At 32.7% G+C, this 18054-nt stretch overlaps 1 protein-coding gene across 2 annotated transcripts; it reads left to right on the top strand.

The window, feature by feature from the left end:
* Positions 1–4869: 4869 nt before the first annotated feature.
* LOC112002260 (F-box protein SKIP23) lies at positions 4870–8396 on the top strand. 2 transcript variants are annotated; one of them, XM_024034419.2, is made up of 2 exons: positions 4870–6436; positions 8054–8396. In XM_024034419.2, exon 1 carries the CDS (start codon positions 5057–5059, stop codon positions 6395–6397), a length of 1341 nt encoding a protein of 446 aa, XP_023890187.1. In that variant the 5' UTR covers positions 4870–5056; the 3' UTR covers positions 6398–6436; positions 8054–8396. The 2 variants fall into 2 exon arrangements, with proteins under 2 accessions (XP_023890187.1, XP_065625253.1); XM_065769181.1 differs by having other exon boundaries at positions 8033–8396.
* Positions 8397–18054: the final 9658 nt, after the last annotated feature.

Below are 18054 nucleotides of genomic sequence, written 5' to 3'. Positions count from 1 at the left end.
TGATTTTTTTTTTTTTTTGGTTGAGAATCAAGGAACATATATTGATAATTTCTCCAAAAGAGAAAAGAAAAGAACATATATTGACTAGTGAAGAAGCTTGGGGCTTTATGCCATTTTAAACGTTTAACTTGTAGTGTTACGTTAATTAATTTTCACAGTGAAAGAAAGAAGGAATAAAAGTCTAGAGAAGAGAGTTCTTTTCATACTAAAGCAGGAATGTGAAATTGAAATTCAATAATGGTAAGCATTTCTCGTCAATTGAACCCAAAATCTATCAATTCCTTACAAAAATAATGAAGATTGAGTCATATGTTCAAAATTGTTAGTGGGTCTGAGAACAGTATATTTATTTGAGGTGGAAACTTATCCAAAGTTGCCAATTCAAAAAAAGAATATATTACAGTTCTTTTTTTTTTTTGGAAATTTTAAAATATTACACTCTGACCCCTCACAACTCAACATGAAAATAAAATATTGTGAGTTTATTTATTTATTTTAATGCCCATGAACTTTCCCTTCTTTTTGGGTAGACTAGTATAAGTATTACATAAAGGTTCTTTAACCATTAGTTTGTTAATTATGCGGGACGCAAATGTAATGCTATAGGAAAAATACCAAAATAATGTTGTTTTGGTGGATTTAACATCGTAAATTGGATGGAGGTGGACAAATCGGTTACGTTGGAAGTTGATGGGAGTTAAAGAACTCGATTGAAAAAAATTGAAACTAAAGGGACAAAAATGAAAACATATTAAATTTAGTGATTTAATTTATAATTAAAAAAATTAATTGCTTAAGAATTTTTTTTTTAAATTTCTTTAGGATGTCGCTATAGGTATGTGTTCAAGATGTGTTTGAATAACTTATCGTGTTGTGTGCTAGGACTGATGTAATGGAATTGAGGGGTCAGTTTCTTATGATTAATGTGGTTCATCAATATTCAACTTCCCCTACGCATGGGCTAGACCTTATTTGCCATCATATACTTTTGAAATTAATGATCCTCATAGTAGTAAGTACTAAATAGTAATAGTTCCATAGTAGAATAGGATTAAAAAAAAAAAAAAAAAAAAAACTCACAATATGACCTAGTCCCAATAATAGTTCCATAGTAGAATAGGATTAAAAAAAAAAAAAAAAAAAAAAACTCACAATATGACCTAGTCCCAATTTACATATCCAACTACATAAAAAAAACCATATAAAATTTAGGTAATTAGTAGTTTCTTGTTCATGTCTCAACTTGGTTATAACGAATTAGGCTAGATCTAGAAAAAAATGTACTAAATTTGTTTTCACACTTTATTGTAAAAATCCAGTTTGGAGGAAAGATTCTCCTACCCAATATGTGATAACTTAAAAGATTATTTATATATATTTTTTTATAACATGGCTTACTTCATAATCATGTGACTTGTTTAACTAATCTAGTTATAACGTGATTTAATGTTCATCTCTATCTCAAGATTCTCAACAACAAAAACAACCATTAGGAATAGTAGAGATGGGAATCATTCCTCCTTATTACACAATGTGCCTATCTAGCCACATTGTCTACCAAAAAATTCAAATCTCTACAACCATGGTCTATGAATACACATTAAAGGAAGACTTTAGGGCCCGTTTGGATTGGAGTGAAGAGAGGGGAAGTGCAAGGGAGAAGAGTATAATTGACTAAAAATAGACTAATTTTAGGCCAATTTTACTCCTCCCTCCCCTTCAATCCAAATGGACTAAGGGAATCATTCGTTAAGGATAGGCTTAATTGTTCAATGCAACTAGTTAGTGGAGCTCTGCAAAGAAAGGATAACATTAAGAGCGTCCCCTTTGCATATGACAAATTGGTATCTCAATTCTTTGACTTTTGTTAGCAACAATAATGCATCTTTTGGCACTATAGTTAGATGATCAATTACCTCTGTGAATACAGTCCAAGCAACTAGGCACTCAGCTTTATGAGCTCTGCAAAGAAAGGATACAAGCTTTTTCTTCCCTCACAGCTACATCAAAGTTCACCTCATCAAATGGAGGAGTTGATGGTATCTAGGTTCCCTAATTTTGCTTTTCATTCTCCACAGGCTCTTAAGAGTTTAATTGATTGAAGAGGTGTTATTTACCTAGTTGGCTATTTGCATAGGTTCAATACCTCTTCTTGTTTAAACTTAGGACCCGTTTGGATGGAGGGGGGAAGGAGGGGAAGTGGAGGGGAGTAAAGTAGAGTTAGTTAAAAATAAGTTAATTTTGGGGCAAATTTACTCTACTCTACTCTATTCCTCTTCTCTCCCCTTCAATCCAAATGGACCATAAGGTACGTTTGGTATACTGAATTAGGATTACAACAGATATTGTAATCTTTATTACTAAGAATAAAATGTGTTGTAATGTAATAACTAAACCTATTCATAAGTTTGGTTGTGAGTTATAACATTAGAATAAAATTTAAGATTATTTTAGGAAATATCTTACTCATACAATTATATCTCTTTAAAAATTATTATTTTTAAATTTAAGAGAGATATGTGTTATTTTTTTATGATTTTTTATTTTTATAATTGTTAAATGCATATGAAAAGATTGTTTATTTGGAAATATATTAAGTTTTGAAATTATTGCATTTTAAGGAATTAACTAATACAACCCTTTTAAAGAAGAAATTATTAGGTCCATTAGGAGAACTGCTGACGTAGTCCTCCCTGACTTCCCAACCAATAAAATGCTATTATTTATGCAAATGTGACATCATCTAGTAATTTTTATTTTTTATTCCTTATGTTGATTAGGAAGCCTACACATATAAATCCTATCACATGGATATTGCCCTCACATCCCAAAAACCAATTTTACCCATCTCTAAACCCCATTAGAGCATCAACCATTAAGTCCAAATTCAATGTTTTGCAAGCCGAAAGCAACCACAAATATTCACTATGCAATAATGTTAAAATGGCACAGTTTTATATATATTTTGCCATAACTATCTTATATAGTAGACTGTGATTAGCCTGAATTTCATCTATATATATATATATATATAAAACCGAAGCCTTTGAAGCTCTCACAATTTTCCACATCATCACTATTTTCTTTTTCTTTTTATTTTAGATTCTTTTTATTTTAGGTTTTATATCTTATATAGAATCCACTAGAAGAAAAATAGACAAAAGTTTGAATTTTTATTAATATCAATAATATTGAAAAACGTATACAAACTTGGAGGTCTATTTAAGGGCTCCATAAAACTTGATGGATAAGAAAATATATTCTAAAATAAGCCCTAATTAATACCTAATCATAATAGGAACCAAATTTGACCTAAAAAACATTAAAAGAACCTAAAAACAAGGAAATAAATCACCTAGACCTAAAATAACGTTTTTTGCATAAAAATACCAAAATTAAATAATTACAAAAATTAGGTTTTAAAAAAAAAAAAACTCACATAACACGTTAGAATTTTATAAAAAAAAAAGACTCACCAAAAAAAAAAAAAAAACTTTAGGATTAAGAAAAAAAGAGAGAGACTCCTGGTCGGACTCTCTCTTCTTTCCTTAAAACCCTAGCAATTACCATCTCAAAATCCTAAACTTAACTTCGCTTTAAGATTAAAAAAATTAAGAAGGAGAGAGACTCACGTAATAAAAAAAAAAAAAAAAAACAACAACAACAACGTAGGTTTTGTCTTTTTTATTTGCTTTCATATGTGCCTGAAATTTTCATTCTATCTTATTGTTTTATTATGTTTAGAATTGTAGTGTTTTTATGGGTCTGGTTTTTGGGTTAAAATTTCTAATAATTATTTTATATTGTATATGGCAGATGAAGCATCTCTATTTTTTGGAGAAAAATCAAAGTTGCAACATATGTCTTCCAACCCAAGGTGTGGTAAATTTTTATTTGGTATATCATATATGAATTTTTTGAATTTGAAGGGTTTTGTTTGGTTTTGAAGTAGAATTTGGGGATTCTATAAAATTTGGAAGCTTTAAGTTTTGGGGTTTTTGGTATTTGCGTCTCAGTAGGTTGATCTTAATTCTTTACCTTATATGTTCTTGCTTTATTGAGAATTTTTATTTGGGTTCATGTGATTTTTTTGTTTTCTTAATTAAAGATTTGATTTTTGGTTGATTAATTATTTGTTTGGATTAATTGCAATTAATTATTTGTTTGGATTCAACGTAAAAGATAATGGAATTAGGTGTTATAAATTTGATAATGTTCCATGTTTTGAATTGTTTATATTGTTATTACTACGACTAAATAAGATTTGTTTTTATCTTTGTAATTTATATCAATTTTGAGTGTGTGTTTATATATAATTTTTGGGGATTTTGCTTTATTAATTTAAGAATTGTAAATTACTTTGTAGGTTTCAGCAACTATGCACCTGCAGTAAGACATTGACAATATAAGCACATATATATAGTATTAACATTTTATAAAAATCTTTCTTACAACCCAATAACATTCTACGTTAGACAACACTTCTAAACTATAGAAAAGTATAAAAGTTAAATATTTCTTCCCATTGTATTTTATTTAATTATGACAGATCTATTTTTTTTTAAACGCTAACTAGCAAAATGTCTGTAATATGCATATTATTAACCCAATTTTCTATTTCTAAATTTCTTAGATTTTATTATATCAATCTTTTTTTTCTTTTAAATTCTTGGTGGGCAAATCAGTCTCTCCCTAGTTATCATATAAGCCTATTATTTTATTTTTCTACTGCTCGTAATTTGCTGTATAAAATAATTATAGTAAAATATGTAAAAGCCAAATAGTAATCAATAATTTATAAAAGAAAAAAAAAACTTGTATTAATAGACGTTACCTCTAGCATTTTTCTTTATATTAGTCACTCTCTCACCGACGTCCCTCTTCTCTCACACACACACACGCACACGCACGCATACCACTTCCACGCCACAACATAAGGCAAGAGCCCCGCCTGTATATTTGCTCTGCTTTTCTTCCATATCTTTCAAGGGTTCAAATTCACAAAGACTCAAACTTTAACACAAAAATAAAGACTCGAGAGTGAGAGAAAATCGAAATGGAACAACCACCACCATCACCGCCACCAACAGCAAACTCACCCCAGTGGTCAGGTCTCAATGGAGACCTACTCGAAAAGATAGCAAAATGCATCGACACTCGAACCAATATTCTCCATTTCCGCGCCGTTTGCACCACATGGCGCTCTTCCATTCCTCTCCCACCAAAAACATCATTGCCTCCTCTCATCAAACTTCCCTTCCCAATTGGCCCAAACCCTCGTCTCAACCCCAAGCGCCGTGGCCACTTCACTCTCAAAGAATCCACAATCTTCTCCATCGAACCCATCACCAAAATCTCAAACTCTTATTACTCCACCACCAAGACTTGGTTGATCAAGATCGAGTTTTTAACTGCTTCAAATGAACCCAACACTAAAGTCCTTCTCAAGGAGCCTCTTTCAAGGTTTGCTTTCGAGGGTCTGAACCAAAAGTTGCCTAAAGTTTTGAACTTGCTCGACTATAAGGTCTCCGAGGTGAGTAAAGTTTGTGGGCTTGAATTTGTTGCTGTCGGGAAAAACCCAGATGAGATTGATTTTAACGAAATGAAATCCATCAGGATCAGGAAAGTTGTAGTGTCGGACTCGAAAAAAGATCAGGACTTTGCGGTCATGGCTGTTCACACTGGTGCAAAACTTGGTGTGTGGAAAATGGGTGATAAGAAGTGGACTAACATAGATGATGGGAGAGAGAGAGCTCTTTATGATGATGCTGTTTATTATAAGGGAAAGTTCTACGCTGTGGATATCACTGGGTTGGCTATTTCCGTGGATTCTTCTATGAAGATCAAAAAGGTTGCGCGTCGTTTGCCTTGTTTTGGGTTTGGACATGGTGGTCAGTTCAAGTATTTGGTGAAGTCCCCAGATGAGTTGTTTTTGGTGGACAAGTATTATGATGTGGAAAGGGAAATGTTTGAGGATGAGCGTGTGGATTCTGATAGCGAAAGTAGTGATTTTCCACTTTATTTGATGGTGTATAAGTTGAATGAGGAAGAGTGCGAGTGGGTTATGGTGGAGAGCTTGGGGGACTTAGCGTTATTTGTGGGCGATGATTGTTCTTTCTGTGTTTCAGTTAAGGATTACGTTGGATGCAAGGCAAATTGTGTGTATTTCACTGAAGATTCGTTCAGCAGAGGTGGTAGGGATGATTATCCTGGTTATGACACTGGGTTGTTTGATTTGGAGGATGGTACTGCTTCTCCATTGTCAGCTTTTCCTGGTTATTCTAAGGTTTTCTGGCCACCCCCAACTTGGCTCAAGGCTAATTCTTGCTCATCAGACAAAACAGCGGTGACAAGTGCCTTCAATCAAAAGTTACAGATCACAGGTCATAGTCCATGAGTCCGACCAACTTGCAAATAAGGAAGATTTATGTACTTGGTACGTTTGTTTTCCCCTTTATTTTCCTTCCGCTATTGATAGCTTTAAAATGATTAGATGCACCCTTTTTTTTTAATTGCAGTCAACAAGTGGTATTCCCACTAAAGTACAAAGCTCTTGACAATAAAATGAAATATGTGTTAAATTTATCAGTGTGTTCTATGGATAACAATTAAATGAAACATGTATTAAATTTATCTGTGTGTTCTATGGATATCCTTGTCAACTGATTCTTTTATTAAATACATGGCATATTTTTGTGGTTCTCATTAAGTGTTAACTTACATATTTAATCAAGTAAATGCCAGTTATTGTTGAGTGTTGTTCATCAAGACAAGTGCTTCTTAACATTGTAGCCAATTATATATTTTCATGCAAACCATAAATCGCTTGAAAATGGATATGCATTTGTTTAAATTATGTTGCACTAGACTATCTAAGGTATTCCTTGATAGTTTTTCCTTTTTTGGGGGTGGGGCACTGGGGTGGGGGGTGGAATTATTGATACTCTCAAAGCATCTGCTAACGTGGTACTCCACACCAATAGCATAAACCATTTAATACAAAAATAACTAATATAAGCTTAAAAAAATCATGGGCGAAACTTAAGTTGTGTACTAAGTAGCTTACTCTTATTGATATGGAGTACCATGTTGCTGTAATGTGAGAGTATTTTTATAATTACTCATCCTTTTATGTGTGTGCGCATGCAAAATGTTGTGCAAATGTGTAAGCAGGGTGCTATCAGCTGTTACCATGTAAATAATCTTCAATAACATGTGTTGGCTATTTCTGACTTTAGTTCAACTTTTTTCATGTTAGCCGTTAATATTTTATAGGTAAATCACACCCACTTGGTGGGTATTAAACCTGTTACCTCATTATCTGCCTTGCTCTTACTAGGGCAGGAGGTGCTATTTGAGTTAGAGCTCATTGGCCCTTGATTTCTTTACGCCTCTACCCCTGCTAAAAGTCGGTTAGTTTCCAAGCCTTGGTTTAGGTGGTAATGGAAAAAAGTTGGCTGGAGTTAGTAGTACCTAGGACATTTGTGTTTTTACTGAAGGAAATTATTTACAGTTTCAAGATTTGTTCAAAGGGACTGTTTTTCAATTCTTGCAGATATTTAAATGATCAAAGGTGCTCCATCCTCTATATCCATATTCAGTTTCTATCAGTTCAAAGTGTTTGTTCCGATGACAATTAACTATACAGAAACAAACAAAAAAAGCTCTTTTGATTCCAACAGTGTAGCCGTTTCCAGCTTCTACTAGTTTAAAATGTTTGTTCCAATGTCAAGTAATTATAACAGAAACTAAAAAACCTCTTTTGATTCCTGCGTAGTGTAATCAGCATGCTTGTAGATTGATGTCATATATTGTTTATTACATCCCTGTTTTGTATAGTATGAAGCCTATACGCGTGTGTTTATTTTGGATGCCTTTTACTTACTGTTTGACTCTGACAACAGTGTAATGGTGTATTAAATCAAGAGAAAAATCAAGCAAATTGTCTCTATCTTTTTTTGGTTTTGCAAAAACTTTGCATGTACTAAAACATCTTAGTAAATAATATATTTTCCTACCTTGATTGTTACAGAGGATTTGTTATCTTTTGCAGCTATGGACTGATGATGAAGACTAAAACATCACACTGAAGTTTGTTCTACACAGTTGTAGTATTTACTATCAATCTTTTAGCTCCTTTTGTTGTTAATCTCTTAGGAATTATGGTGCTGTTAGTATTTTGGCTTTTATCTACTAATAGTTATTTACTGTCAATCTTTTAGCTCCTTTTGTTGTTAATCTTTTAGGAATTATGGTGCTGTCAGTATTTTGGCTTTTACCTACTAATAGTTTTAAGTTGGTAGTTCTTTGCTGTTTCATCTATGCGGGGATTGTTATCAACTTTATTTTGTGTTTATGAACTATTTAAGAAACTAGGTGTATTCTTCTTGAATCTCTTTCATAGTTTTAATTTTATACAAAACTTGAGTGTAAAATCTTTCAAGTATCGACTGGACTCCAGTCCTCAGATGACATGTTGTTGAGCGTAAAATCTTCGTTGAAAAGAAATTAAATAAGCTCAATGCAATGCAATTCTCTACCAAAATGAATCACACAGAAAATCCTTACCTTGTTTTCGTAGATTTTCTCAGTTATCAATTACCTTGATTTTGTAAATTTTCTCAGTAATAAAACAATAGAGCAAAAAGAAGAAGAAGTTTTCTCTAATATCTCAACAAGTTTTTAATAAAAATAACATCATCAAATCATTTTTGTGACATGGTTGATGCATTTGATCAAGATATATTATAAACAATGTTTTGTGAATGAGAAGTTGGCGATTTTTTCTAATAAATATAATTGATAATATATTATAGGCTAAAATGGAAAACTCCATTCTCTATAAGTTTCTTTAAAATTTATTTTAGTTCTCTAACTTTGCTTTTATTCATTTCAATTATTCAAGTTTCATATTTATTCAATTAAAGCATTTCTGTCAACTTTTGTTAAAGTTTTTTGGAAACAAAAAAAATCTAGAAAATACTTTTCAATCATTTATTGATTTTTTTAATTAAAAAAATTTGAAGAAAAATTTAAAAAATTTGAAAATTAACCGTCACATATAACAAAATTTGATGGAAAAACATTAATTGAATTAACTTGAAAGTTATAGAAGTAAAATGAAGGAAAGTAAAGTTAAAGTACTGAAATGAAATTTAGTAAAACATAAAAGGTGGATTTTGCATTTTAGTCATTATTATATTTCTAAATTAAGTTGCTTATGTTTTTTTTATTTGAAAGTTTTTAAAATTTTGTAAGTTTGTTTTTTGTTTTTTTCCAAGTAAACATAATCTATTTTATATTTAATTATTATACAAGGTGAGATATTTTTTAAATAATGTTATATGTGGTAGAAATTTGTTTCTAAAACTCTTTACAAGCAGTTTATCATCTATATGTCTTAAATGACTTGAAAATGAAGCAAATATAAGTAAATCTATAACTTATATTAGACAAAAGAAATTCAAGACTTAATAATATAAAAAAAATGTAATTTTATTAAGAAGCTACCAACATTATGCAGGAAATGTGACATAAATGTCAATGAAACAGCTCATATTTCTACGCAAACCTTTTCTCACATAGCATCAAAGGACCAGATCGAAATGGACCAAAGTGGACCAAAATGAACCGAAGTGAATCGAAATGGACCTAAGTTAACCAAATGGACAGAATTGAAGTAAAATAGACCAAATTGAACTGAAATGGACTGTATGGACCAAAATGGACCAGATTGACTAAAATGAATTGAAATGTTTTGCTAATGTGGCTTTACAAGAGTGTAGCAATAATAAATGTTAAATTTCAACTTTTAGATACTATGTATATTTACTTTGTTTTGCTTGGATAGTTAGATTGAGGAAAACTCATCTTAATAACGAAAAATTCTTAGGTAGTCCCGGAGTATAGTGAAATGGTGCTCCCTCCTCTTACATTCATGATGGACCCTACCATGAATTTAATTAGCGAACCCCACCATGAATGTGAGAGAAAGGAGCACCATTCTCCATGCTCCTGGAGGACCTAAGAATTACTCTTTGATAACACCTCAAGAAACTTCCCTCTCACAATTACTAGGGCCGCACTCACCCTCCACTTATTCTTATAGGATGAAGTGCAATTTGAGCCAAAACTCATTAGCACAAAGTAGTACCTGAAGCAAGTTGTGCATTTGTCTTAACTTACAAATGCACATGTTTATATGATATTTCACACACAATTAACGGAAAGTTTAGTGAAGAAGTTTTCTTAAATAACCTCATAGTTATCCCATTAAAAAGAAAAAAAAAAAAAAAACCCTCATAGTAATTGAAAACATCATTCTGGTTCTCAAAATGGTGTTAGATTCCAAAACAATGGCCACAAATAGGGCACATAATTTTGGACNTCAAAAATTTCAATGGACATATACTTAACTATCCATATATAACAGAAAAGCCTCGTGTCTTGACGATTTAGAGCCTTAATCAACATTCAAAAAGTATGAGAATGTTGATCTTGCCAAATTAAATCAAATCAAATATGGTCACGGAATCCAAGACTTTGCATTTACTAGTCGTGCTTGCAAGCACATGTCAACCATGAGCGCTCATAATTCAACTCTGACAGAGTGAACCATATACGGTTATGCTAATGCAAGGATTCAAGGGCTGAAAGTTCTTCCTCGGCTGAAAGGAAAAAGTTATCGACAAAACGTGAAAATGGTATGTCATATGATGAAGACTAAATATATCATGAAAAACCATTGTTCTAAAATTTTAAGTAAAAGTTCAACTACGCACTCAATTTCACAAAAAAACTAGCAATTACTGAGCTTCAAAGCTTTCACAACAAAGTGCTAAGAGACCACAAAACTTATAACAAGGTCAGATACCCTCTTGAAATAACTCTATTTAAATTCAACCTGCATTGACCATGATTTCCATCAATATACATATGAAACTTAATTTGTCATATTACCTAATGGTACTGACCCTCACTGTTCTAAACCAACCAATATCAGTCAGGATCTAACAGAAGATTACTAGAAAATTTCACTTCAATGCATAACTTTGGCAAAACAGAGAGCATATATCATTTATGGGAAGTCTAAAAATAAGCATTAGGCAAATCAAAATAAGTATTATGAAACATTTTGACCTTTTTTTTCTTTGGAACGCATTTTGATGCATTCACATCCTGTTGGACCGTTGGTCTTTTATTTTATTTTTTAAGCACAATTTAGCCCAAAAACTCTTTTTTGTTTGTTTAGCTAATCTACTGCTCCCTTAGGCCACTTTGTTGGTCCTGTTTTAAAAATTAAACTTTTTAAAAATAACATCATTTATTGTCTTGTATATATATTTTTTAAATTACTTTTATTAGTTGAAATGAATGGCATTGACTTTTTAAATAAAGTAAAGAGTAAGATTGAAATTTTATTTATTAATTTTAGAAAGAGGACTTCATTTTAGGGAGTAATTCTTTGGTACTCTCAAAGTAAGGAAAAATGTACTCTCAGAGTACAGAGAATAGTACTTCATGCTCTTACATTCATGGTGAACCCCCACCATGAATAAGAGAGGATGGAGTATCATTTTTTTGTACTCCAAAAGCACCTAAAAATTTTCTCATTTTGAGACATCCCAAAATAGAATAGAGGACCAACAAATTGGGATGGAGAGAGTATGTATTTACAGATAATTACATCAACCTTCTTAGTACTCTATTTCATTTCTACTTTAATATCATTTTCCCTCTTTTCAGATACATATATTTTTAATCCATTGCGTTACTAGAGAGTGAATAAAATAAGATTTTTATTTGGCGTATTAAGTGAAGAGTGCTTAATAAATGTATTGAGGAAACTATTCATTGTTAAGTTTTTGGGACAAAATATTGGAGTGAAACATAACAAAGGACTTTTAGCCAACATAACATGAGATTTAAAAAAAAAGAAAAATTATTATTGTAGGGGCACGGTATGCAGCCCAGGCCCAATATGCATGGGGTTGTAGGTTAGTGAGCCCAATACAATAAATTTGTAAAGAGTGGGTCGAAGAACTAGGTTCTAGTGAATCTAACAATGGCTAGGATTGGTTTGAAAGACCATCATACGGGAGTAAAACTCGTAAGGTTAGGTGAAGGTATTGTTTGAGGAGGCAAATACAATTATAGACCAATAAAATTGATTACAAGTGCAACTCTGGTTGCTACAGCATTTTTTTTTTCTATTTTTTCGATCCCCCTTTCATGAAGGGTCTGTTACATTATATAGCTCCCCCCAGACCATCTTGATCTTACACTTGTCGGTCATCTGAGTTTTCACTTGAGTGCATGTCTCATCAGTTGCTTCTATTGGCCCTCTGTGAGTTGTGGTAACCAAGGCAGCACTGTGCAGGGGTCTTCTCCACATAAATGCGGTAAAATGCGGTAAAAAAAGTAGCTACAATGTATTTAATACGATGGTAGCAGCTTTCCATTAGATATTTCTAAGTTCTCATCACTTCTTATACATGTATGATGCATGTCCTTATTGCTGGAGATTCTTGGAAGGTCATCTTGATCGTTGAAATACAAATTTGGGCTGTGTTCATCATATCCAAGGAGGAGTTCCTCCTCAGACCACCCTCCATTCTTTCCTTACTGTTTAGACTTTGAAATTGGAACCCCTCATAATTATTTGCCCCTTCTCGGACATACCCACATCCTCGGATAAGGCCTAAGGCCCAATATCTAATTTCAGGCCCTTACCCCTACAATTATTATTACAATTCCAATAGAATTTCAACCTATAGTTTTTAGCCTATGCTGATTGTTTTTATCATCAAACTAAGATATCAATTAATTTTTGGTATAGGTAGGTTCAAATCCTAAATCTCTTACTCAATAATATCTTATGTAGTATATAATAGTTGGGGAAATTGTTTCTACTTTTTATTTTATTAAAACAAAAAAAATTGTTAAAAAGTTTTTTTTTTTTTTATATGAGAAGTTTTTGTATTTATATTTATTAAGAAGTTAATATATTCTATCTATATAGCAAATCTAGGGGGTTGCCATTCCAATTTATGCCATCATTTGTCCATGAGAAACTTGATTCTAGGAGTGCTAAATTTCCCTTTGAATACAAACCATTGTTAAAATATTTTATCAAAACAATAGTGGCCACTTTTTCCCAAAAAGAAAAAAAGAAAAAAAAAAGGAAAAAGAAAATTGCAATGGTTGAGAACTATTATATTTTGGATAAAATAAGTTTGGTAATAAACTTGGTTGTAGCCTAAGATTACAATTCCACTTAATATATCTTTATTGAATGTGACTTTTGATAAATTTATCATTGGATTACATTTTCAGCTTATATTCTCCATGCTTACAAAATTTATAAGAAATAAAAAACAATAGTTATGTCATCAATCAAATGTTTAAATTTCAAGTTTTTGTAGTCTAAAATTATGCATAAATTAAAAAATAATTTTATAGATTGAATAATAAGTTATATCCAATTTACATGAAATTTGACATATGTGATGAAAACATAAAAATTTTAAAAAATTTAAAAAAAAAATTCTATAATTCAATGTTTAAATTTTAAAAATATGTAGTTATATTAATTTTTTTAGTGAGAGCTGAAGCCAAACTTTAATTTGTTCTTATTTTTTTAAGTCTTTAATTTTGAACGTGATGGCAAATACAAAAATTTAAATGATATTAAACAAAGTAAAAAAGTTATCTCTAATCCAATTTGGAGCCATCTTCCTTCAACTCATTATGTAGCAATTAAAAATATTATTTATGTATAATTTTTGTCAGGTGACTTTTTAAATGAACATACGACTTGTTTATATTATATATATGAATAATCTTATATTATATAAATCACACAAGTGGATTGGAAGGAATAGATCTAAACCAGTTTGGAGCTATACTTTATCATTAAACAAAAAAATTGTTAAACTATTTCTCAATATATATTATTAGCCTGCATCACCATGACATTATATGGTGAACTTATAATAGCCTGCATGTGGGTAATTTATTTTTTTCATTAATTTTTATTTATTAGTCGAATAATAAATTATATCCAATTTACATGAAATTTGACATATGTGTTGAAAACATAAAAAAATATAATTTTTATGATTAAATTTTAAAAATGTGTAGTTGTATTAATTTTTTTAGTGAGAGTTGTAACCAAACTTTAATTTGTTCTTATTTTTTAAGTCTTTAATTTTGAATGTGATGGCAAAGACAAGAATTTAAATGATATTAAACAAAGTAAAAAGTTATCTCTAATCCAATTTGGAACTATCTTCCTTCAACTCATTATGTAGCAATTAAAAAGATTTAAAATTTATCATTAAACAAAAATTTGTTAAACTATTTTTCAATATATATTATTAGCCAACATCACCATGACATTATATGGTGATCTTATAATAGCCTGCATGCAAGTAATTTATTTATTTTTTTCAAAATGTTTTATTTATTAGTCAAACTAGTTTGTAACCCCATGTATATGCATGAATATACTTAAAAAATATATATTAAGATGCATAATATAATTATTACATATATAATTTAAATATTATTGATAGTCATTCTTATATATATTTTTTAATTCTTTAAAAAGTCTTGTAAGAATATTATTAAGTGGAAAATGTAAATTATCATTTTTTTTTTAATGTTCATTAATTTTAGACTCTTTGATTTTTGTACCTAATAACTCACTTCGATGGATATTTATGATATAGTCTCACATTTGACTCCAAAATTAAGAAATAAAAATTTCTAAAAATAAAAAATTTAAGACACATAGTGCAAAAATACTTTACCTATATATATATATATATATATTAAGGCTCAAATACCAAAATAAATCAAACTAGAAAGATTAGATTAAATCTCAAAATCCAAAATACATCAAACTAATAAATTTAAAATCCAACTAGTTACTCACTTGTTTTAATTTGGATCCATTACTATTATCACAGAAATTACTTACACTTACAAGATAAAGTCCATCACTATATTTTTTATGGGGGCATTTCTCAACTTAGCTTAGGAAAATCATTCAGAAAATAATGGTCCACCGGTCATGTGTGAGAGAGAGCAACGCTCCTGGAGTATGTAATAACTAATAACTACTAACTACTAAGAGCATTCACAGGCCTCTTTCTTGTTGCAGATTGGCTTGGCTGATGGCGACGACATAAATCAGTGCGGTTGTGGGTTTGGGTTTTAGGACGGTGGGGGGCAGTGGCATGGTGTCTTTCATGTGGGTTTATTCAGTGGGATTGTGTTGGTTTGTGTTGGACTTTTGGAATGAGTTTTGATGGGGTCTGCTATGGGTGGGTTTTGATGGGGTTTGCTATGGGTGGGTTCCGATGGTTTGGGTTTGCTGTGGGGTTGGGTTTGGGTTTGCCACTGTTAACAATATAAAGTGAGAGAGAGAATGACTGAATAGTCTATATATTGTGTGTATCAAATATTGTACAAAAGAGAGTCTTATATAGGCTAGGTATGTGTGCAGTACAAGTAATATGAGTGCAATACAAGTAATATACTGAGCTAAGCCCAATGGGCTAATCTATACACTAACATCCCCCCTCAAACTCGAGGTGGTAAGGAGGAAGCCAACTGGAGTTTGGATACAAGATCTCGAAGGCGACCAGGCGGGTAAGACTTGGTGAAGATATCAGCAAGCTGGTCAGCAGAGGAGATGAAGAATAACTTGAGATTGCCTTTCTTGAGATGCTGGCGAGTGATATGACAGTCGATCTTAATGTGCTTGGTGTGTTCATGGAAGACATTATTATGAGCAATGTAGATAGCACTACGATTGTCACAATAAAGATGAGTAGTAGTGGGTTGTGGAGCATCCATGTCAGCCAAGAGCAAGCGAAGCTGGACAAGCTCGCAGGTGGTGTTGGCAAGGGCACGATACTCAGCCTTAGTACTGGAAGAGGAAACAACATCCTACTTCTTGCTACGCCACGAGATAAGAGAAGTATCCAATAGGAAATAGAAACCTGTGATAGAGCATCGATCAGTCAGATCACCTGCCCAGTCCACATCTGAATAAGCATGAATCTCGAGAGAAGACCAAGAGGAGTAATGTAGACCATGATAAAGTGCGTCATTGACATATTGGAGAATCCGAAGAATAACAGCATAGTGGTCAGAACGAGGGACATCCATGAACTTACTAACCATACTCATGGCGTGTGAAATATCCAGTAACAGTGAGATAGATCAGACTACCAACCAACCGACGATAGCGAGTAGCATCAGATAGAGGTTCACCATCCAAGGGTGTGAGATTTGCATTGTATTCCAAGGGAGTGGAAACAGTCTTGTTGTCGGTGATATCGACTTTGGAGAGAAGATCAGAAGCATATTTAGCTTGGGAAAGATATCCATCAGAGGAAGAGGTAACCTCAAGCCCAAGAAAATAGTTGAAAGTGCCCAAATCTTTCATCTCAAAATGCTGACTAAGGAAGTGCTGAAGAGAGCGGATACCTGCAGAATCATCTCCAGTAATAATCATATCATCAACATAGAGAAGAATAAGAGTGATACCAGCAGAGGATCTTCGGACGAAGAGAGCAGTGTCATGAGGACTCGAAGTGAAACCCTGCTGAGCAACAACTGAGCTAAACTTTTCAAACCACGCTCGAAGAGCCTACTTGAGGCCATAAAGAGCACGACGAAGGCAACAAACTTGACTGCCTGAGTATGGATAGCCAATGGGTGGTTGCACGTACACTTCTTCTTGGAGGTCTCCATTGAGGAAAGCATTCTTCACATCCATTTGATAGAGAGGCCAACAGCGAACAGTAGCCATAGCAATGAGACATCTGACAGATGTAAGGCGAGCAACATGAGCAAATATTTCCTCATAGTCAATGCCATACTCTTAGGTAAAGCCCTTGGCAACTAGGCGAGCCTTGTATCGTTCAATAGATCCATCAGCCTTGGTTTTGATCTTATAAACCCACCTACAACCTACTATAGACTGACTAGGAGGCAAATCAACTATATTCCAAGTGTGATTCTCATGAAGGGCATCTAGTTCATCATTTATAGCTTGCTGCCAAAGAGGGTCAGCATGGGCCTCACAATAGGTGTGAGGTTCATAGAGGGTGGCAAGGGCAAAAGAGTAGTGATAATCAGAGAGATAAAGGAGAGGAATGCTTACCTAAGTGGAACGACGAAGTTTAGGACCATCAGGAGACTTAGGAGAGGATGGTGCCACAGGATCCAAGATAGGTGGGTCATATGCCAGGGACAAAACCAGAGATGAGTCATCTGGAGAGGCAGCCGATGTCTAAGAATCCTCCACAAGTTCAGGATAGAGAGGGAGGAAAAGATCAATAAAAATGAGAGACTCAGAAGAAGAGGACGCAGGAAACTGCTGAAGACTTGTGAAAGGATGATGTTTCCAAAACTCAAGATGACGGGAGACATGAAGACGATGAGAAATGGGATAATAGCAGCGAAACCCCTTTTGAGATACACCATAACCAAGGAAACAACAGAGACGAGCACGAGGCTGGAGCTTTGTTCATTAATGAGGAGGAAGAGAGACAAAGTAAGCACAACCAAAAACCTGAAGAGAGGAGTAGTTAGGGGTTTGACCATAGAGAAGCTCAAATGGTAATTTGTTGTGTGTAGTTGGTGAAGGAATATGATTAATGGTGTATACAACAGTGAGTGCGGACAACATTAAGAATGTGACGATATTTTTGTTTTGCACGACCATTTTGTTGAGAGGTGTAAGGACAAGACTGAGTAAGGGTTCTATGATTGTCTAAACTGGATAGGAAAGATTTATCATTATATTCTTGAGTATTATATGATCAAAAATCTTTGACGGTGCGATTAAACTGTGTTTCAATCATTTTATGAAATGTTTAGTAAATAGACATAAGTTCAGACCTATGGTGTAGCAGATAAATCCAAGTATATTGAGAAAAATTATCCACAAATATGACAAAATATCTAGATCCCGCCTCAGTGGGAACAGGTGTAGGACCTCAAATATCAGAATATATAAGATTAAAAGGTGTAGAA

This window comes from Quercus suber, unplaced genomic scaffold, assembly GCF_002906115.3.
Source record: "Quercus suber isolate HL8 unplaced genomic scaffold, Cork oak 2.0 scaffold_1074, whole genome shotgun sequence".
NCBI classification, from domain to species: domain Eukaryota; kingdom Viridiplantae; phylum Streptophyta; class Magnoliopsida; order Fagales; family Fagaceae; genus Quercus; species Quercus suber.
Note: the sequence above shows the minus strand (reverse complement) of the source record. Positions and strands in the feature narration are given on the sequence as shown.

Bases quoted from the DNA above. Each gene is read 5' to 3' on its own strand.
- LOC112002260 (XM_024034419.2), top strand. From the start codon at position 5,057: ATGGAACAACCACCACCATCACCGCCACCAACAGCAAACTCACCCCAG.